Source organism: Rattus norvegicus, chromosome 1 (genome assembly GCF_021556685.1).
Source record: "Rattus norvegicus strain SHRSP/BbbUtx chromosome 1, alternate assembly SHRSP_T2T, whole genome shotgun sequence".
In the NCBI taxonomy this organism is placed as follows: domain Eukaryota; kingdom Metazoa; phylum Chordata; class Mammalia; order Rodentia; family Muridae; genus Rattus; species Rattus norvegicus.
The window spans coordinates 194,407,227-194,427,674 of record NC_141534.1 but is presented as its reverse complement, the minus strand read 5'-3'; the positions used below and the strand labels follow the sequence as shown (position 1 = coordinate 194,427,674).

Genomic DNA, 20,448 nt, shown 5'->3' with positions numbered 1-20,448 from the left:
TGCCTGGACACTTGAGGTTTGTCAGGCTCTGATTGGCCAGTCAGGACTACTGTATTTACCTCTTTGAGGCTAAGAGTCCCTGGCAGCATGAAAAGGAAGATTAACTGAACCTATGTGTGTGTTTTGTTGGGGTTGTAACACAGGCCCTTGTTCATGCCAGTCATGCATTCTTCCAGTAAATTCTACATTGTTAAAGCCAGATTGGTCAAAGAAACCAACTGGTCACACTGGAGGAAGAAGAGCCATATGCTCTCTGAAGCAGCCTGGTGACAGACTGGATGACACAGTCCAGGGGCTAGGACAACTGGAAAATTGATTAAAAAAAAAAGAGAGAGAGAGAGAGAGAATTAGACTACTGCCTGGTAGCAAGGGCCACTTCTCAAATTCTTGGCCCCAAAGGACAGACAGGGCATGAGAATTGGAGACCAGTTTGGATAAAGTAATTACATTTTATTGAGTCTTTAAAAATAAAACAACAACCGCCTCAAATGCTTTAAGAGGCTGTTTGCACACAAACCCCAAAACCACCTTAGAGAATATGAAATTGAGTAGTGTACCGATAACTTGGATCCTGCTGCTGTAGTCTGTCTTTGAAAGTTGCTTCAGTGCTACAAGCACTTGTATAACAGGGTATTGGTCCATCCTGGACATGGAGTTCAGCTACTCTCACCATCACTGCTGATGATACCACGCATATGAGACCAGTCTGGAGGTGCTTGACGTGGCCGCTCCTCATCTGAGTCCAGGGTTCGGTGATAAAGCTCCCCTGGAGAGATTGCTTCCCCTGAAGGGTTCCATGCATTTCGTCTTCGTGGTCGGCCTGGGAGGTGGTGAGAGAAAATTAGTTACCTGACCCCAGGCTCTTCCTTCCCCAAAGAGGAAATTGTTTACCTGAACTGCTGATGATATTGGCAACATCCAAGGAAGCCACTTCAGCTGCCTCTTCCCGATGCTGCTTCAGAGCCCGACACTTCTCTAAGGAAGGATTACCTGGAGCGGAAGCAGCTTAATGAGGCCCTCTTCCCCAGTGCCCAGGCCCTCCTGCAGTTCTGAGGCACATCACTTCTCACCCTTCATGCCCAGTGCTTCCAGCTCAGCCCTGAGGACATTCAGGCGCTCCTTGTGGGAGCCACAGGAGCCCAGCAGCTTCTTGTAGTTTCGTCGGGCACCACAAGCCCAAATATACCGCTTTAGTCTAACCACAGCTGGGTGGTCCTCTCCACAGCGACGAGAGCCAGCCTAATAAGGAATTTGCAGCTGAAGGCCCTTTTTCCTAGTGGAGCCCACCCACCTGGTGTGTCCTCTCACCTTCTGACCTGTGGGTTCTGGGCTTGCATCTGATGAAGATGAGGAACTTCGTGCCTTGCCGTTCTTGGAGCTCTTCTTGGAAGAGCGGCTCTTCCTCTCCTCTTTGGTGTTCTGTCCTGCCTGGGAATCACTCACTTCCCTCTCCGTGCCACTGTCACCATTACTGCTGCCTAGGCTGCCCGTCTTCGTAGTGCCTTGAGTGGCTGCTTGCACCTGCCTGCCATCATCATCCTCGCTGCTTGTGCTCTGCCTTCTCCCACTCTCAGTCTGGGTCTTGTCCTTGCTCTTTCTCTTCGCTAAAGGCTCTTCCTCTCCACTGCTGTCCCCACTACTTACTGCATCCCCTTCCTTCTTTTCCTCGCTGTCTCCCAAGCCTCCAGTTGGCCTCCCAGCCCTGCTTTTCTGCTTAGAGCTCTTTCTCCCGCTAGCTGTTCTCCCTGCTTTGCTGCTTTTCAGTCTGGACTCCCTGTGCTCGCTCTTCTTGGCTAGGATCTCATCCTCGCTGTCTTCACTTTCCTCCTGGCATTTAGCGCCTGTGCGTCTCTCCACCTTTGCTCTATTCTGTACAGCCTCTTCCTCACTGCTTCCACTCTCTTCCCTAGCCTGCTTCCTATCTGCCTTGTGTGGTGCTGGCTTGTTCTTGGCCCCAGCTTTCTTTCTAACCCCACCCTTCTGTTCTTTTCTCACATCATCATCCTCAGTGTCCTCTGCCTTCCAGACCTCACCTGATCTGACAGAGCCTTCTTCCTCCTCCTCACTACTCTCCTCCAATCCCATCTTTGCAACCAGGTCTGTTTGCTGCTCTTCATCTGTGCTCTCAACTGCTTTCTTTAAGGTTCTTCTTGGGCATGCCTTCTTGGTTGTATTGTTCTTTGTTGGAGGTCCTGAGCAGTCTGGGCTGGATGGTGTAGAGCTGGATTCTGGAACATGGGGACAGGGCTGGGATGGGTTCCTCCTTTCCCTTCTATTTAGAATAGGATGCTTCTGGATCCACTCTGGTTACGAGTGAAGGACAGCAAGCACCACCACAGATGTGGCTCCACATGGTTCCTGACCCATTGCTCCCCTCCCTCCCCCAGCTCCTTTACTGCTTTGCAATTAATACATGCACCTCGCCTTTTGAATAAACCAATGCTGCTGGAGTCACAGACAGATACACCGGGAGAAGGCACTAACCTGACTCTGAATTGAAGCGGAACCTTTTCCTCTCTGGGTGACTGCAGGGAGCAGGAGACCTCTTAACTTTGATAAAGTCTGGCTTTCCTTCCCTGGTACCAGCATCCGCCTGTGGGTGCAGCATGAGGGTAAACGGAACCAAGGTTGTGTCCTGCCCCAAACCCTCAGCAACAAACCCTGTCTCTCCTGGCCCAGAGTTAGGCCCACACCTGCATCTTCAGCAGCTCCTCCTCCATCAGCCTTTTCAACGCCTGCTTCTCCTCAGGTTCAAGATGATCCCGACCCACGTGAATCAAAAATTTCTGTCGCACGATGGAGTGAGTAACCGTGCTACAGAAACACGTATCAAGACAGAGTACCAGTCCAACCCCGGCCCTTTACAACCCAGACTCTAATACCCAGACTCTATGCACCTGAGATCGGGGCAAGCTCGAAAGAAGCTGCGAGTGAATTCCAGCATCTCATCTCCCGGCGCCATCTTGCGCCACTGGGGATTGGTTGTTCCCGCCTTTTTTCTTCCGGGCCACTTTCAGTTCGTTTGACAGTAGTTTGCGCACGCGCAGTGCCGCGGCTTCGTGAGGAAAGGGACCGTTGAGCCTCCGATGTGGAGTACTGGGACGGAAAACTTAGCCAGATTTTGCCTTTTCCTTGGTAGCTCTTGAGGGAGATTTCTGCTCTTTGTTAGAGCTACGTATTAAAATTTTCGTTAGAAGCCGGTTCGGCACTGGCCGTCTCGTATAACGTAGTTTTTCACGCTGCCCTGTAGTCTGGATCAACAAGTAAAAGGGAAAAGGTATTCTCGCCAACACTGACTTTCTGGTTATATTCTTATGGCTCCAAATCTTTATAATCAGTTTAGAATCAATAATTGCGCCCCCCAGTGTCCAGCTCCTCTGTGACCTCAGCTCACCGCGAAGCCACTGGAAGCTGCGTTCCTTTCAGGTCTTCCCCAGGAGGGCGGGTGGTGTGATTACGCTCCCTGCGCGCGGAGCACGCCGGGAGTCGTAGTCCGTTTCGTACGGCGTTGCAAAGTCCGGAAGTGGAGGGGTGTGTGCGTGTGTGTATGTGTGTGTGTGTGTGTGTGTGTGTGAGAGAGAGAGGACGGGCGGACTTGGGTAGCGGGACTCTACTCCGGGGCGCTTCTCCCAGGCGGGTCATGAACGGACCAGCGGACGGCGAAGTGGACTACAAAAAGAAATACAGGAATCTGAAGCGGAAGCTCAAGTTCCTCATTTACGTGAGTACCGGTGTGGGACGGTTATGGAGTGTGAGGCCTAGCTCTGAGAGGACCTCAGTTTACCCATGTGGTAAAGGGGGTGAGTAGGGAGAGATGTCTCTGGGTTCTGGGTCTTTTACGGATTGCTCTTGGCTCAGCACCCTCCCTGTCCGCTGCAGGAACACGAGTGCTTCCAGGAGGAGCTCAGGAAGGCGCAAAGAAAATTGCTGAAGGTTTCCCGAGACAAGAGGTAAGGCTTGTTGTGGACACAGCAATGTAGATTCCTCATCCTTGGGAATCCTCGTTCTCACTCCGCCCTGGAATAGGACCCCAAATGCATGCAGTTTTAGGAGGATCCAGTGGGCCTTCTAGGAGGGACTAGATAGAGCTCAAGAACATCACCAAAATGGGAATAATCATTCTCCTTCCCACTTCTCTCAGTTTCCTTCTAGATCGACTTCTGCAGTATGAGAACGTGGATGAAGACTCTTCCGGTGAGCAAAGTCATGCACATTTTTAGGACATGAGATACTGGTTCGTTAAACAAGTGTTCCTGGGTTCATCCTCTTAGGATATGGAGCTGATGTAGCCCCTCCAATGGTTCTTAAGCCTAGTTGCTGCCTTCTGTTGCCTTCTCTCTGTTTTGTCTTTTTTTCTACCCCACAGGACAGAGTTTCTCTGTGTAGCCCTGGCTTGCCTGGAACTTGCTTTGTAGACCAGGCTAGCCTGAGGCTAGCCTTAGACATACCATGCCCCTCGATTCTTAAGCATTTACTTATCCACTGTGTTCCAGGCATTGTGCTTGTCACAGGCTAGCAAATGAAGGAAACCTCTGGCTGCTTTGTCATTTCTATCAGTTATGTGTAATAAATGAAAAAAAAAAAAACTAGAAAGATACAGAACCCCACCCCATGCCAGTAACGCATGACAGAGGCATGGAGTTAGTTACTGAGACCCAATCCTTAAAGGAGAATGACCCCGAAAGTTGTCCTCTAACCTGAAACACTTGCCACAGCATATGGGCATCTGCACAAACACTGTGGTAATGAGAAGAAAACAACAAACTAGGATTTTAAGTGATGGTGAGAGTGTGATGAGGACTAAAGGCGGCAGTAACTACTGTATAACAGGAGGATTAAAGTCAGCAAGACAGGCCTGAGAGATGGCTCAGTGGTTAAGAGCACTGACCACTCTTCCAGAGGTCCTGAATTCAATTCCCAGCAACCACATGGTGGCTCACAACCATCTGTAATGGGATCCTGTGTCGTCTTCTGCTGTGTCTGAAGACAGCAACAGCATGTTCATATAAAAATAAACCTCGAAGCAGGAAACGGGGTAGTCATTTCCTTTGCAAAGGGTCAGGAAAATAGTCTTATAAAATATTGTTATTAAACAAACTGCCTAGCTCATGCAGATGCAGCCATAGCCAGCATATTAGTAAATAAAATGGCTCTGTTTTATTAGAACTTTTATTTGTAAACATTAAATTTTGAATTTTATATAACTTGATGTAATCTTTATAATATCTTACTTTTTGCTTTTGTTGCTGTTGTTTGAGGTATATTCATTTGTAGCACTAGTAGGTCTTGCACTCATACCCAAACCTCGCCCATGCTGGAATTTCATACTTGTGCCACAGCACCCACCCACCTACTTTTTTCAGTTTTTTTTTTTTTTTTTTTTTTTTTTTTGGTTCTTTTTTTCGAAGCTGGGGACCGAACCCAGGGCCCTGCGCTTCCTAGGCAAGCGCTCTACCACTGAGCTAAATCCCCAACCCTTCAGTTTTTAAGATATTTATTTCTATGTGCACGGGTGGGTGTTTGCCTTCCTACCTGCCTGCCATGTACACACAGGTCTCTCTGGAAGCCCAAATGGGCACTGGGTCTCCTAGGCTGACTTACAGACGGTTGTGAGCAGTGAAGGAATTGAACCCAGGTCCTCTGGAATAGAAGCCACCTCTCCAGCCCACACCTAGTTTCTTTTGCGATGGCTTGTTGAGTAGCACAGACACTTGTGGCTGAACCTGACCACCTGAATTCAATCCCTAGGATTTACAGTGTAAGAGATAATCGTCCCCTTAAATTGTACCCTGACCTCCTCGTGAATGCACACATATGCACACAAATAAGTAAATGTAATTTTTAAAAAGCTTAAATATGAGCTAAATGAAACCATGTTTCATAGAGAGGGGGTGGGAGGTAAAGCCAAGCATGGTGGGACAGACCTTTAATCCCAGCCCTTCTTGAGAGGTAGAGGCAGGAGGGCCAAAAGTTCAAGGCCAACTACAACTACATAATGCCCTGCCTCTAAGCAAAAATGAAAAGCTACAAATGCAAGAGCCATGGGGCAGATGCCTTATATCTGTAATCCCAGCATTGGGAGGCTGAGGCAGAAGGATAACTCTTAAGTTCCAAGCCAGCTTGAACTACAAAGACCCTTTCTGAAAAAAAAAAACAAAAATAAGTGAGAGCCAGTTAGGCGTGTGGAATATGTCTCTAATTTTAACAGTTAGGAGACTGAGGCATAACAACCACCAGTTTAGAAGACAGCGTAGTCAACATGGTGAATTCCAAGCCAACCTGGATTACAGAGATCCATTTTAAACAACAACAAAGTGTTCTAGCTTATAGATCACACAAAAGCATGTAGTATCTGAATTGTGTGTGAATGAGAGAAAGCCACTTTAAGGGGTGGAATATGTAGAAATTGAAGTAGCAGTTCACCTATGAATTCTAGTTGAGTAATGTTGATTAGAGTACCCAGGCTGGTGTGTACAACCGCAACAGACATCATTATTCCAAGGGGTCGAATGCCTTCTTCTGACTTCCTCAGGCTTGCGCATGAACATTCCACACACAAACACATACATAAAAACATAGGAGATAGTAGCAGGAAGGTCTCAGAGTTCAGGGCCACCCAGGGATGCACGTACATTGAGAGTCTTGGATATAAATAAGGGATCCAAGTAGAAGAAAACATGTGTCTTGTGCAGTGGTTGCTCGGTGAATGATGAGCCTTCGAGGGACTGCACTGAGCAAGCCATTAGCCAGAGCACAGAGGCCGGGGTCGGGCCTTAGTGTGTGCTAAGGTAGATGCTAAAGCATGTGGACCGAGATCCTAAATTGGGTTGAACAGCAAGTGGCAAATGGCTGAGCCGGTGATCTTAACATGTTGGTGGCCTAGCTGGTGGCAGTTGGAATGTGGAGCAGAGGAAGCTCTAATGGTTTTGAGGGATGTTGTATGGGTCCCTGGATAAGGAAAGTAGAGCAGAAACTGACAGTTACTTAGAGGCACATGAGAGAATGGCCTAGGGTGGTCAGAGACTCACAGGCTCCGTGCAGTGCCTTCTGCGTTCTGCATTCAGTGAGCTCATCTGGGAGCACAGGTGGTACACTTCCTACTTCTGTGCCTAAAAAACCAGCAGAGTGTAAGGAGCCTGGCACATCGCACGTGTTGGCAAGAGTGCCACGGAGGGGGCTGGAGAGATGGCTCAGTGGTTAAGAGCACTGACTGCTCTTCCAGAGGTCCTGAGTTCAACTCCCAGCACCCACATGGTGGCCCACAACCATCTGTAATGGGATCCAATGTCCTCTTCTGGTGTGTCTGAAGACAGGAACATACATCAAATAAATCCTTAAAAAAAAAGGGGGGGGGGGGGTTGGGGATTTAGCTCAATGGTAGAGCGCTTACCTAGGAAGCACAAGGCCCTGGGTTCGGTCCCCAGCTCCGAAAAAAAGAACCAAAAAAAAAAAAAAAAAAAAGAGTGCCTGTGCCTATGAGAAGTGGAGTGAGAGTTGAGGGATTCCCCAGAGCATGTGTATGTGTGCCCACTGGGAGGTCACCCTCCCTAGCACCTTTCTGTAGTGTTGAGGTTGCAGACCTCTGAGGTGGATTGGGAAACCCTCTACAACCCCACAGATTCAGATGCCACTGCGTCTTCAGACAACAGTGAGACCGAAGGGACGCCCAAGTTGTCGGACACACCAGCCCCTAAGAGGTAAGCAGGAACCAGACTCTTCCAGGGCGGGAGTGGGGATCTGGGCTTTCCTGCTGCTCCTAACTCTCTCCCTACCCTCCAGGAAGAGAAGCCCCCCGATGGGAGGTGCCCCATCCCCTTCCAGCCTCTCATTGCCTCCTTCATCAGGATTTCCCCTGCAGACTTCTGGGGCCCCCTCCCCATACCTGAGCTCGGTGAGTTGGGACAAGGCTAGGAGGTAGTGTGCTACCGTGCCTGGGAACACTGTGGGTGTCGCTTGGGCAAGGGTGAGTCTTACTGATTCAGAATGTGTCCACCTGTGGCCAGCAAGTAACCTCTGGCGGGTGTGAGTCAGGGTGGCCTACTCTTGCCTGTGTAGGGGCAGACCCAGGACACAGTCCTGCTGCTGTCCCTTCCCTTCTGTTCTCAGGAGCCCTGGGAGCCACACTCATCAGCATGTCTTTTGTTTTCCATTCTCCTGTGTACATCCCCTCCCTTCACCTGCTCCATTTCCCATCTCCATCTTCCTGCTCCCACCTGCAGCTGGCTTCTCCCCCTTACCCCCCATTCCCTTCTGACTACCTGGCCCTGCAGCTGCCTGAGCCCAGCCCCCTGAGGCCCAAGCTGGAGAAACGGCCCCGCCTACCCCGGAAACTCAAGGTACCCTGACCTGGGACTGTAGGGAGGGGCCACAAGGCAGGACTCGGATCTAAAGGAAGCTTAGCTCTAGGGGGCATGTACAGGAACTGAGTGGTTTTGCTTGAGAAAGGGTCTCTTGCTGCATTATCTAGGAAGAATGACCTTGAACTTCTGGTTCTCCTGCCTCCAACTTTTTGGTGCTAGGATTACAGGCCTGTGCCACCACACCTCATTTACGGAGTGCTGAGAGTTGAGCCCAGGGCTTGGTGCGTACTAGCATAATGACTTGGCTACACCCTTAGTCCAATGTCCAGGAATTTTTTTTTTTTTTTGGTTCTTTTTTTCGGAGCTGGGGACCGAACCCAGGGCCTTGCCAATGTCCAGGAATTTTGAAAAGTTAATTTGAGATGTGTAGTTTTAACCCAAGGCTCAACACTGAAGGGCAGAGCAGAGAACTGTGCTGGCAGTGGTACAATTAGTCTTGGAAGACTCCCAAGTTAGGGCACTTGAGGTCCTGCCTCACAGCCTGGCTGTGTGACTGGGACCTACAGCATGGCTAGAGGGAAGCATTTTGTGCATGAGTACTGTGTGCAGCCCTGGAGCTGGGCTGGGATTGTGGTGCTTAGAGTCTAATCAAGGCCTCCACAGTTCAGAACAGTGTGACTCTGAGCAAGTATCCTAGACTCAAAGTGATCCAACCTGGTAAAATGAACAAGTGTCCGTGACTGCCTCCTATGTCTGTGTCAAAGACCCTATCTGGAGTGCTGCAACTCTGCCACGGACATTGAGACAAACCTCATACGGCCTCCTGTTCCGGCACAAGGCAGAGGACAAATAAGATCCACTGGCCCGGGGCTGGGGATTTAGCTCAGTGGTAGAGCGCTTACCTAGGAAGCGCAAGGCCCTGGGTTCGGTCCCCAGCTCCAAAAAAAAAAGAACCAAAAAAAGATCCACTGGCCCTAGTAGAGAAAAAGGAACAGAATGGGTGGGACTTCCCCCCTCCCCCCAGCTGAGGACCGAACCCAGGGCCTTGCGCTTGAGCACTCTACCACTGAGCTAAATCCCCAACCCCATCGGTGGGACTTTTTTTTTTTTTTTTCTTTTTTCTTTTTTTCGGAGCTGGGGACCGAACCCAGGGCCTTGCGCTTGCTAGGCAAGCGCTCTCCATCGGTGGGACTTTTAAGGTGGATAATCTAGGGTGCTATTGACTGGATTCAGGAAATAAGCCATGAGGAGTCTGGGAAAGGGTTTCAGTCTGGTAAACATGCTTGTTGAAAGACAAGGAGGCCAGGGGTGTGGTGGCTCATGTCCTTAATCCCAGCACTATGGAGGTAGAAGTAGGTGAATTCTTATGAGTTCAAGGCCAGCCAGAGCTGCATAGACAAGCCAGGGCTTCATAGTCAGGATGTGTCTCAAAACGAGCAAAAACAAAAGGGAGGAGGCTTGGTCACTGATGAGAGCCAAGGGCTGAAAGCACATGGGGCCTCGAGGTGCTAGGGACTAGGGCTTATGTGGGAATGGAGTAAGAGCTGCTAGGGCAGGGAGAGCAGGGCAAGGTCTAGATCAGCTTGCATTTTCAGACACATGGACAAAGTGGCTCTGTGGAGACAGGCCTGGGTACACTCAGAAGGAAGTGACTGCAAGAACCCTGCAGAGTACACCATGGATCCGTGTCAGAAGGCCTTTGGGGTTTCCTGAGAGCTGCAGTTTGACTGAGAGGGAGAAGGGTTCCCCGAATCCCAGGGCTCTTAACCTGAGAGTATAAAGACGCAGACCGGCAGCTGAAATGAGGATTATGGGAGAAGCTGGTTCTAGAAGAGAGATGGGAATTGGCCATGAACCTGTCGAGAGGGCATCTGGAAATGCTATTTGGACAGTGGCCTTTGTGAGCTGGGGCTGTACGAATGAAGAAGGGGAAAAGGCTGCACCTAGAGCTCGCTCCGGACTGATGAGAAGCAAACCTAAGATAAAGGGAGGCGGCCATGCCCCTCATCTGGGAAGCAAAGTTGAGTAGGGACCAGGCTACACAGTTCTGGGTGCCCTGACATCACAAGCAGAATCAGAGTGTATTTATAGTGGCTGAGAGTGCGAATTCTGCCTGGCATAGTGCTATATACCTTTAATCCCAGCACTTGGAAGGCAGAGGCAGGTGACTATGAGTGTCTCAGAGAAAGAAGGAATAGGGAGGGAAGTTCCTCTAGTTCCTGGGGATTACGTGTGAATTCTCAGGACTAGTGGCTCAGTGGGAGTTCTTGCCTGGCATTTTCAAAGCCTTGAGTCCCTAGCACTGGGGAACAGTTGGGCTAGTAATGCATGCTGGCCTTTCCTGAAAGCACTCAGGACGGTGGGAGAAAACACGGCACGGCAACCTAGGCCAGGTAAGAGCTTTGGCAGGTTTGGATGTGGTGGCTGGGATGCAAGAGAAAGGCTGGAATCGACTGCTTTTGCTTCTGGGCATGGGGAATCAGGGAAGGGCTGATGGAGCACTGGGTCAGTAAGATAAGCATAGTCCCAGATGGGTGTGGGGGAGGTGCAACATGGCTGAAGACACAGAAGGGAGGCCTAGATGCCACCACTGAAGAGCTGAGTCCCAGAACTTCCTAGGTGGGAGAGAAAGGATTTGGATTCAACTCTTTCACATACTCACATGTGACCTTGGGTGTGTCACTGAGCTCTCTTTCCTTCATGGAGCACTCGAGAGGCTAAAATGAGTGCAGGATGAGAACATAGCCTAGCCAATGCCTGCGCCTTGGCAGCCCCATAGAGCTGCATTGGCTGCTCTTGGTCATGCTGAGGAGGTCCTGGGGAGTGTAGGTCCTGGGGAGTGGGGTGGTGATGCAGAGGAGCCATAGAGGCCTGGTCCCCTGGAGTTGTCTTTAGTCATGTGTGTGCATCAGTTCTCTGTGCACTCGGGCTATCTTGGTTACTTTTCCATTGCTGTGACACCATGACCAAGGCAACCAGTAGTGTTTAGTTGGGACTTGTGGTTTTAGAGGACTAGAATCCATGAGTCTTTAGAGAACAGAGGGGAGAGACAGAGAGCATCTAAGCTAGATGAGAAGTTCAAGGGCTTTTGAAAAGTCCAACCTCACCTCCAGTGACACACCTCCCCCAGCAAGACCAGCTACTGAGTTCTATACAGTTTCACCAGCTAGGCACCAAATGTTCAAACATAAGAGCCTATGGGGGAAGCCTTCTCATTCCAACCACTCTAGGGGTCCTGGTTCTTCCCAAAGCTGCCCCTGTCTGAGACCTCGCCTACTCTAGCACCCTCACATCACTCCACAAGCAAAGGAAGAGGAGGGGGTCCTTGAGAAGCAGGAGCAGGCCATAGGCCAGGCATGGCAATGTCAGGAGGTCGTTGTAGAGGCCACACACATGTGTTGCTCGCTGCCCCAGCCACATGGGCCCCTTGGCAGCTGTGCAGTGAGGACTAGACTTTAACTTCTGTTTGCACACCTCAGTTCCTTCTCCTGACAGATGACCCTGTCTCTCTTCTAGGATGGTATGTAAGGTGGAGATTACTGGTAGAAGTCACCTAGGCCATATTAGGTGTTCAGTGTGTACCTGTGGCACATGAGCTGTCATGGCATCCAGGGAGTTCTCTTGAGGGAGGATGTATGAGGACTGGCAGGGTTGGGCAAACAGTCCTTTGCAACTTAGAGGACAAGGCATGACTTTAACAAATGGAACGGAGCCAGCCTGTTAGGCACACTTCACTGCCCATCCTGAGGGCAGCCAAGGCCAAGGCCCTCAGGCAGAGGAGTGACATGCTCAGGTTTGTGTTCTAGAGTGACCACTCTGGCCGCAGTGTGGAGGAGGAGCTGGAGCTGGGAGAGGCTGAAGGCAGGGAGTCCAGTTAGGAGGCTGGTGCCTAGACCAGGTGAGCTGAGAGAAGGTCCTGGCCCAGGCTGGTGGCTGCTGGGGCTCGTCCCAAGGAGGGGCTCATCCACAATGGTCATAGAAACTGGGGAGCAAAGCTGTTGCTTAGGCTTCTGGCTTAGGTAGCCTGTGATGCCTCATAGACCAGTGACTCCCACAGGAGGAGGAGGGAGAGCCGACCAGTGGTGGCAGGTGGTGCCCAGAGGCAGGAGGAAGGCACTAGTCTTGAATCTGGCTGTAACCGTGAACACAGCAACCAGAGTGCCTTGGTAGAAAAGGAAGAGCCCAGCCTTTCTGTCAGGGTCCCTGTCAGACTCCCCTCACCCCATTCCCATCATGCCTCCATCTCTGCCCCTCACCCCAGGCATTCATGGCTTGAGACTGAGGGGCTGCAGTGGGCCCCACACACACACCTTGACCTGCCTTTCAGTGGGCACTGTGCAGCTTCCTAGTGCTGGTGCATCTGACTAGACCTCTTTATGTTTCTCCCCCTGCTGCAGATGGCGGTGGGCCCCCCTGACTGCCCTGTGGGTGGACCGCTGGCTTTCCCTGCCAGGGGTTCTGGTGCCAGTGTTGGGGCAGCTCTGACCCCCCTGCCTCCTCCCAAGATGCCTCCACATACAATCCTGAGCACCGTCCCTCAGCAGATGTTCAGCGATGCCGGCAGCGGAGATGATGCCCTAGACGGAGATGATGACCTGGTGATCGACATCCCGGAGTAGCCACTCAGTGCTACCTGCCAGGCACCCCGCCCAGTGCTCCTCCTGAGCCAGCACACTGAGCCCACTTCCTCAAGAGATGTTTATTGATGCCCAGTTGCCATGCTTCGGCCACTGACACAATCAGAAAAGGCGTAAACATGCACAAATGTCCCCGAGGAAGGTGGCAGGGGCCCTGCCCTTACACCCACCCCCATCCTGGGAACAATTATTTAATGAGTGGCCAAAAGGGTCTGCTACATCTTAGGAAGGTAGAGACCCTTGGTGGCCGCCCCTTTAGAAGAGCAGCTGCGCAGGGCTGGGACATTTTAATGAAGGCTCTGTATTAAAGAGTTGGCTCTTTCTTTCCTTATCCTTTCCTCTATTTGGAAATGTCCTCCTCTAATCTCCCCTAATCCCACCCCCTCCTTGTGGGGCAGGGGACCAGGCAGCCTGGAGAGGCCAAGAGAGGAGCTGCAGGATTGGGTGGGGCACTGGCAGGAGACTCCCACGTAGCCCTGTGCATGGGGTGGTTGCATATTTGCAGGTAAGAGCAAGTCAGGCAGGAGGAAGTTTGCATATGTGAATATAGCTCTCCACATCCCTCACAAGAAGATAGACCCACGGTCACAGAGACTCACAAAAATAAGACAGGTAGTGTGGGGCAGGGGCGTCCCACCCATGTAAACGTGCAACACACTCGTGCGAAGGTTGGGTACTGGACCCGGCCGCAGAGGGCCTGTGCTGGGCAGCTGCAGTCTGTTCAGGCCAACGGCAACGCCCCTGCTGCTGGGGGCAGCTCGCTGGTCAGGGTATGCCAGCGCTCCACTGCTGTGTCCGGCTGATGTAGACAGTCTCTCCAGTGTTTCTGGGCCTCTCCCCGGGCTCCTGGCCCCAGAGACACACCACCTGAAGAACAGGCAAGGCAGGCCAACCTGTCAGTGCCCACTCTCTTCCACTTCCCTGACACCTGGTGGACTCCTCCACTCACCTATGAAGTCATTGGATTTGCCAATGTCGTAGTCCCAGACTGTGACTTCCAGGGTCTTGGTAGCCAGAGTGGAGAGTTCCATCTCATAAAAGAATTCCTGAGAACAAGGCAGGAGGTGCTTTCTGAGAGACCTTCTCACATTGCTCTCCCCAGACCATCTTGATTTCTGCTCCCTGCCATTTTTACCTCATTAAATTCCGGGTTCAGCGTCTTCTTCTTTACACACGTCTTATGCTTGGATTTCTTATCCACGTCTGGTCTCAAGTACCTTGGGGAGAGGGGAATGTGAAGTTAGTTAGGGACAGGCTAGGCCCCAGAGCAGTTAGGCTGGGGTCAGGCTTGGGCAAGGGCTCACGTCTTCACATAAGGGTCAGAGTAGCCGTTAACATCCATTGCAGCCAGGTGAGCACAGCGAACAATGCCCACCAGCAGCCCATGCCGCCGAGAGCTGTAGCTGAGGCTCAGCAGGATGCGCCCGCGCTCTTCCAACAGCCCAGGTCCCTGCTCTGCCTGCTCTAGCTGCCAGAGAAGGAGGCAGAGGTCAGTCTGTGGTTTGCCCCACCCCCCACCTAGACAGGGTTCTCAGCATCATGTGCCTCACCTCCTTCAGGTAACAGGATATGCCCCTCAGCGCCGCAGACATTGAAGAGGGCGAAGGAAGCTGAGGAGGCAAAGAAGAGGTTCTGGCCAGCTGACCTTTCCAGAGCCCCTCGCCCCATACCTGTTAGCCCCACACGGACCGGGACCTGACGCTCAAGGCAGATGTTAAAATGCTTCTTCTGTGAAGGCTTGAGGCGGCGGAGGGGCACTCGGATCTCCCCAATAAATTCATTGTGACTCAGCTTGTCCTCATCACAGACCGAGATCCTGGCGGGAATGGTAGTGTCAGGGTCCCTGGGTATCTGAGGCCCACTCCGGAGGGAGAAAAAGGTCCTCAGACTGATTCCAGGTCTGCCCTAAGTTCAACACCTCATCTGTAAAATGGGTGGGGGCTTGAGAAGGGCAATTGGACCCGCCCAGGGCTGCCCTGTATCTTATCAAGAATTACCCAGCTGAACCCCACGGATGTGGCTTGGTGGGTATGGCCACAGGCACAGTGGTAGTAACCAGTCAAGGACTTCTGATTGACTTGGGTGCCCTTTTCTTTCCCATTTGAGCAAGACGAGCCTGGCCCAGGTTCAGCAATATGGGGTGGAGACGTGAGTGTTTACGGTACGATGTATTGAAATCTCAGTCCTGCTCATTACCTGTGTGACCTTTTGCAAGTCACCCCAGTGCCCTAAAGCTGTCGTGAGAGTTAAAGCAAAGAAATGCTCCCTAGGAACTGGGTACGGTGGCACTGTGATCCTAAGCACCAAGTTCAAGGCCAGCCTGGGCTGACCCTGTCAAAAATCAAAACTGCCTCTGTGACCTCGACCTCAAGGGTTCATTGTCTACTGTGAGGCCAATTTTGCTGCTTCTGCCTTTATCTCTGCATGATAAGAAGCCCTCAGCAGTTCCCTATCACCCAAGCGTAAAGGAAGAAGTTTCTCCTGACCTGGACTCAGTTGCCTCCGTTCCCCTTAGAAGTGCTTCTCACACCTAGCGTGGTGGCAAGTTCTCTGACCGGGAAGACTTTCCTCCTCGGATTATAGGTAGCTATGGAATAGGGTGGGCAGCCCGAGGTGTATAGATCTGACTAGAGTCAAAGGTTATGGAAGGGTGTCTTGGAGAGCAGAGAATCCTTTCCGGAAGAGGCACATTTGGGGCTGAGCCTCAGATCAAAGATTGAGGTTGGCCGGAGGCCAAGGGCATGTAGGCACAACTAAAAGCCCTCAGATGCCAAACCTAGCCCGCTGCCAGAAGGCCATTAAGAACACTTGAACTTGCTGCCGAGGGCTGTGGGGGCCGCTGGTTATTGTGGAGTGTCACCAAGACAGGGGCTTGGGACATGCGATTGACCAAACAAAGATTACAATGACAGCTTTCCCAGAGGTACTGCCTGAAGGAAAAGCCCTCACCTGAGCACCTTGTGGGTGATGTCGTCATCTGTGATTCCACTGTACGTCAGCTCCTCGTTCCACACTGGGTTCAGTGTGTTCCTCTGTGTCTTGGTTTTTAGCTTATTGGCCTGGGGCATGGGGACAAAGGGTTCTGATGCATGGACCCTATAACCCCCAAAGGCTTAAGATGGGGGTGGGGAGGGACCCATAAACAAGCCAGTCCTGGAAGGAGACATACCTTGCAGGCTCCTGGCAGGAGGTGCAGCTTTACATAGGGGTCAGCCAGGCCGTTGAAATCCATGGGCTTGAGGCCCTAGAGGACAGGATTCAAAGGGGACTTTAGCCTCCCAAGCCTTTCTCCCTCCTCCTGCAGGACTAGATCCCCACAGAGTACGGTTCCAGAGATACAGAAGGAGTAAGAATATGCCCTGATTGGGGGAAGGCAGAACCTCCCCCCCAGGGTGGCAGGCTAGGAAGGAGGGATACACACCTTGGCCCTGAGGATTCTACAGTGCAGCATGCAGGAAGCCTGATCATAGAGAAGGTCAAATTCCAGCGTGCCCAGGGCAGCTTCAGAAAAAGCGAGAGGAGAGAGAGTAACGTGAGACTTTGGTCCATGTCAAGGTGTGAGACCTGGCGGCTAAAAGAATGTGCCCTTATCTCTGCCGGCCTGCCAGTGTATGTGCAGGAGGCTGAGCAGCCATGTGCATGCCTGCGTCTAGGTCCCTGGCTCGGCCGCAACTGTCTGTGTGGGTGGTGGAGTGTCTCAGCAGAAATATTGAATATTGAGCCTTGCTGAAGCTGTAATCTGCACCCAGACTGCAGCTGTGGTGGCGGGACTGCCCTTCCTCCTCCCCATCCTCCATGCACACACGCATTCAGGAGGCTGCTCACTCCCACAAGCTCACTGAGCCCCCAGACTCACTGGTATCATCCGAGTCGTAGCTGTCTACCTCAGCTCCATCGTCGGGTGTAGTGGCCCCAAGGAGAGCCGCAGGGGGGGCCAGAGCCAGAGGGGCCAGATGAGCTGGGGCTTCCCCGAAGCCCCTGCCGCCGCCGCCACCCTCTGGTCCTGGCCCCCTGCGAGGGAAGTAGTCGGAGATCTGGCGGATGGGCCTGATGGGTCCAGGGCACACGTTGATGGCCATGTGCTCCTGGATGTTGATGGTCATGCGATCGCCCCTGCGGCCCCTCATGCAGCACCTCTGGCTGGGAGACGGGTGTAGAGCTGGAGTGGCCGGCTGGGGTCTGTAGGAACCTCACTGCCCTCCCTTCCTGGGTGTTGAGGGAGAGGATGATCTGTGCTAGTTGGTGGGCAGGCAGGAGGCCTGGCTTCACAAGGGGCTGGCTGGGTTGTCAGATCAGTCCTGGCAGACAGGTCGTGACTCCCACTTAACCCTGCCCACTACCTGCACATTGTCCCTCTGTCACCTTTCCAGGGCTTTCCTCTTATTCTGGGCTCTCCCTCTGTCCCCATCCTTGCAAGTCCTCCAGGAACCCCACAGTTCCCCCTCCTTTGCTGCTCTGAAGCTCTGGCCATCTTCTGCATTTGGCGCGGGGCTGGCCAGGGTGTCACCCACCACCCCTCTAGGCTTCTCTTCACTCAGCCTAAGCTTCTTCTGCCTGTCTGCCTGCCTAGTCCCTAACCCGGGTCATCCGCCCTCCCAACGAAGGGACCCCTTGCCTCGGTTTTCTCCGCCTCTCACCCTCACCCGCGCTCCCCTGGCCGGTCCAGCCCCCGCACCTGTCCCTGAGCCTCCAACAGGTGCCCAGCACGGGCCGCCCGTGGGCGCAGGCTGGGCGGCGGCGGCGACTGCGGCGCGGCGGGCGAGGACCGAGCGAGAAGCGGCGCGGGGCGGGAGTGGCGGGAGCTGCCGCGGGCCGCCGGGAGGGGCGCGGGGCGAAGAGGGCCAGGCACGGGCCCCAGAACGCACGCGAGTGCACACTCCACACGTGTGCTCGCGCTCACACCCGCCCGTGCGCCTTGGGCCAGCTGACACGCGTGCACACTCACCCGAGAACTTGGCGTGCACCTCCGCGAGAGGCGCCCGGTGTTCCCCAGCTCCTCCCGGGAGACCCAGGCCCCCGCCCCGCCGCGCAGCCCTGGCGCCTCCCGCTGCCCCGCCTCTCGCCTTCGCTGGCTCCCAGGGCTCCAGGGCCCGACCACCGGGCCTGGTTGCCATAGCGACGCTGGTTTCACTCACACCCCCATCCCAGAAAGCACCAGAGGGGAAAGGAAAGGGCAGCTGTCCTACCCCTCCCTGGGTGTCCGTGGGTGTGGCTTAGAGATCCGCAGTGACCTAGGGACCCGCAGGCAAAAGATGAGAGACCTGCTCCTGCTTCTCTGGGAAACCACATTCGGAAGGAGACTGGCTTTCCCTTCTGTCCTTCCATCTTGTGATCCAACTCAGCTCGGGACCTGGGTCCCATTATCAGACCCACATCTCCCACCACCCTCTGCCATCTCCACTTCGGTTCCTTGAACCTGCAGTCATCACGAGCTGCCTCCTGCCTCCCGCCACTAGCCTTCTGTCTGTTTTTGTTTGTTTGTTTGTTTGTTTGTTTTTGTTTATTTTTGTTTTTTTTTAATATCTTAATGGGCATTAGCCAGGTGGGCAGCATGGGTTGGCCTTGAACTCCTGAATCTCCTACCTCACTGGATTACAGATTGTGCTACAGGAGGCTTCAACCCTAACCTTCGATTTTCTTGTGTCCTGAACTTACCTTCTTGGAAAGGCCAAGTCCTCAGAGGCGCCCTTCAGGGCCAGGAATCCCCTGCCCACGTTTGGCAGATAACACTTGACCTTCAGTTTCTGATCTCCTCTAGGATCCACTACTCCTGAGAACTGCCTTCCCTGATCACTCCAAGTCACCTGTTCCTAGCAATCTTTTGGACCATACACACACACACACACACACACACACACACACACACACACACACACACACACCCTCTCATCTCTATATCCCTTTAGCCAGAAAACCCTTAGACTCAGTTCTGATGACAGTTTTGCCTGTTTAGAGCCGGGGAGTTGCGACAGAGACCAGGCTGATTCATCTCTGAGTCCGGAGTGCCCCAGATACTAAGTCAGCCTCACTAAATATTGGGCCTCAACAGAGAAATTCTTCTGCCCAACATGTGACTATGCCTAACACTGACTAACTGTACACCTGAATGTTTGTCAAGGCCTGCGGCCCCAGTACAGTGTGTGCTTAGCACGCACTCGGTTTGCTCCCTGGCACTGAATAAAGATAACATGGTTGCCTAACAGGCACAAGGCCCTGGGTTCGATCCCCAGCTCCAAAAAAAAAAAAAAAAAAAAAAAAAAAAAAAAAAAAAAAAAAAAAAGATAACATGGGAGTAAATTTTACATGTTTGTATTTTAAAACTTTAAAATAATATAAAGTCATAACACAATACTGGTCCCCTATGAAATGGATAAGTCTCAGCACAAGATTCTTCCTTACAACCTTTTTTTTTTCTTTTTTTTTTTTTTTTTGAGATAGGGTTTCTCAGTGTAGCCCTGGTTGTTCTGGAATTCACTGTTTTTAGAGCAAGCTGACCTCGAACTCAGATCCACCTGTCTCTGCTTCCCAAGACCTGGTATTAAATCCGTGCACCACCATCTGACTTACCTACAACTTCTAAAAAGAAAATAAATGAAATGTCCAGGCATGAGAGACTGGTTAAATTAGCTATGACATAATCTCCCATATCAAAATATTATGCAGCCATGAAAAGTGAGGCTACAGATATATATATATATATATATATATATATATATATATATTCTCATACACACAAAATTGTCTTCGTAATCTCTTTTGCTTAAGCCAAGATGCAGAGTGCAGAGCAGCACCTGGGAATGCTGCCGTTGAATGGGGGGAAGACCTTACACATGTTTATTTGTGCGTATATTACTTCCAGAAGACTGCACAAGAAAATGGTATCTATGGTGACCACTAAAGGATGAGGTTGTTGTGAAGCAGGGAAGGGCAAGAATAGGAAAGATTTGGCCTCCAAATCTTCCTGTGTTGTTCTCTTTGAGACAGTGCCTCTGTAATCCTGTCTGGCCTCTGACTCACTGTGGAGACCAGGCTGGCCTCAGAGATCTGTGTGCCTCTGACCCCAGGCGGGATTAAAGGTGTGAGCCACCTGCATGCTTCTGAATTGTGCCATGATCATGTCACCCCTTCCAAAGAGCACATTAAAATCACAAACATTTGAGGGTGTGAGGTAACTCACATGGTAATGGCACTTGCCATGCAAACCTGGCTTTGCTTATAGGACTTCACATGGTAGAAGGAAGGACCGAATTCCTACAGATTGACTTCTGACCCCTACACATGGGACATAGCACACAAGTCAATAAATATTGAACGTTTACCATTTGTCTTTGTGTAAGACCAGACTCAGGGCCTTGTATAGACAAAGCATTCGACCTTCATAGCTCTCTGGGGTAAAGGAAGGAGGAAGCCAGGCCTCCTGGCCCAGGACCTGGGAGGCAGAGGCAGAACATTTGTCAATGAGTTCCACGTCACGGTCGCCGTAGTGCATTCCAGACAGCCAGCACTACAGA

At 52.0% G+C, this 20,448-nt stretch overlaps 3 protein-coding genes across 24 annotated transcripts; 1 reads left to right on the top strand and 2 right to left on the bottom strand.

The window, feature by feature from the left end:
- Positions 1-429: 429 nt before the first annotated feature.
- On the bottom strand, positions 430-2,975 carry Hirip3 (HIRA interacting protein 3). Of its 2 annotated transcripts, none has more exons than NM_001399662.1 (7): positions 2,898-2,975; positions 2,694-2,814; positions 2,485-2,593; positions 1,309-2,228; positions 1,071-1,239; positions 892-990; positions 430-820 (listed from the first exon to the last, which is right to left on the bottom strand). In NM_001399662.1, the coding sequence occupies exons 1-7, from the start codon at positions 2,960-2,962 to the stop codon at positions 657-659; spliced, it is 1,647 nt and encodes a 548-aa protein (NP_001386591.1). In that variant the 5' UTR covers positions 2,963-2,975; the 3' UTR covers positions 430-656. The 2 variants fall into 2 exon arrangements, with proteins under 2 accessions (NP_001386591.1, NP_001020896.2); NM_001025725.2 differs by having other exon boundaries at positions 2,694-2,786.
- A 525-nt stretch (positions 2,976-3,500) lies between these two features.
- Positions 3,501-14,107, top strand: Ino80e (INO80 complex subunit E). Of its 15 annotated transcripts, none has more exons than XM_087659741.1 (8): positions 3,501-3,535; positions 3,577-3,721; positions 3,880-3,950; positions 4,142-4,194; positions 7,619-7,697; positions 7,780-7,891; positions 8,220-8,336; positions 12,698-14,107. In XM_087659741.1, the coding sequence occupies exons 2-8, from the start codon at positions 3,641-3,643 to the stop codon at positions 12,917-12,919; spliced, it is 735 nt and encodes a 244-aa protein (XP_087515867.1). In that variant the 5' UTR covers positions 3,501-3,535; positions 3,577-3,640; the 3' UTR covers positions 12,920-14,107.
- Positions 12,985-18,946, bottom strand: Doc2a (double C2 domain alpha). 7 transcript variants are annotated; one of them, XM_087587196.1, is made up of 11 exons: positions 18,593-18,946; positions 16,794-17,077; positions 16,359-16,438; positions 16,107-16,181; positions 15,887-15,996; positions 14,627-14,753; positions 14,488-14,547; positions 14,242-14,405; positions 14,073-14,154; positions 13,887-13,983; positions 12,985-13,804 (listed from the first exon to the last, which is right to left on the bottom strand). In XM_087587196.1, exons 2-11 carry the CDS (start codon positions 17,062-17,064, stop codon positions 13,659-13,661), a joined length of 1,212 nt encoding a protein of 403 aa, XP_087443322.1. In that variant the 5' UTR covers positions 17,065-17,077; positions 18,593-18,946; the 3' UTR covers positions 12,985-13,658. The 7 variants fall into 7 exon arrangements, with proteins under 7 accessions (XP_087443322.1, XP_087443315.1, XP_087443309.1 ...); XM_087587189.1 differs by lacking the exon at positions 18,593-18,946 and adding an exon at positions 17,613-17,947 and having other exon boundaries at positions 16,794-17,143; XM_087587183.1 differs by lacking the exon at positions 18,593-18,946 and adding an exon at positions 17,613-17,947.
- Positions 18,947-20,448: the final 1,502 nt, after the last annotated feature.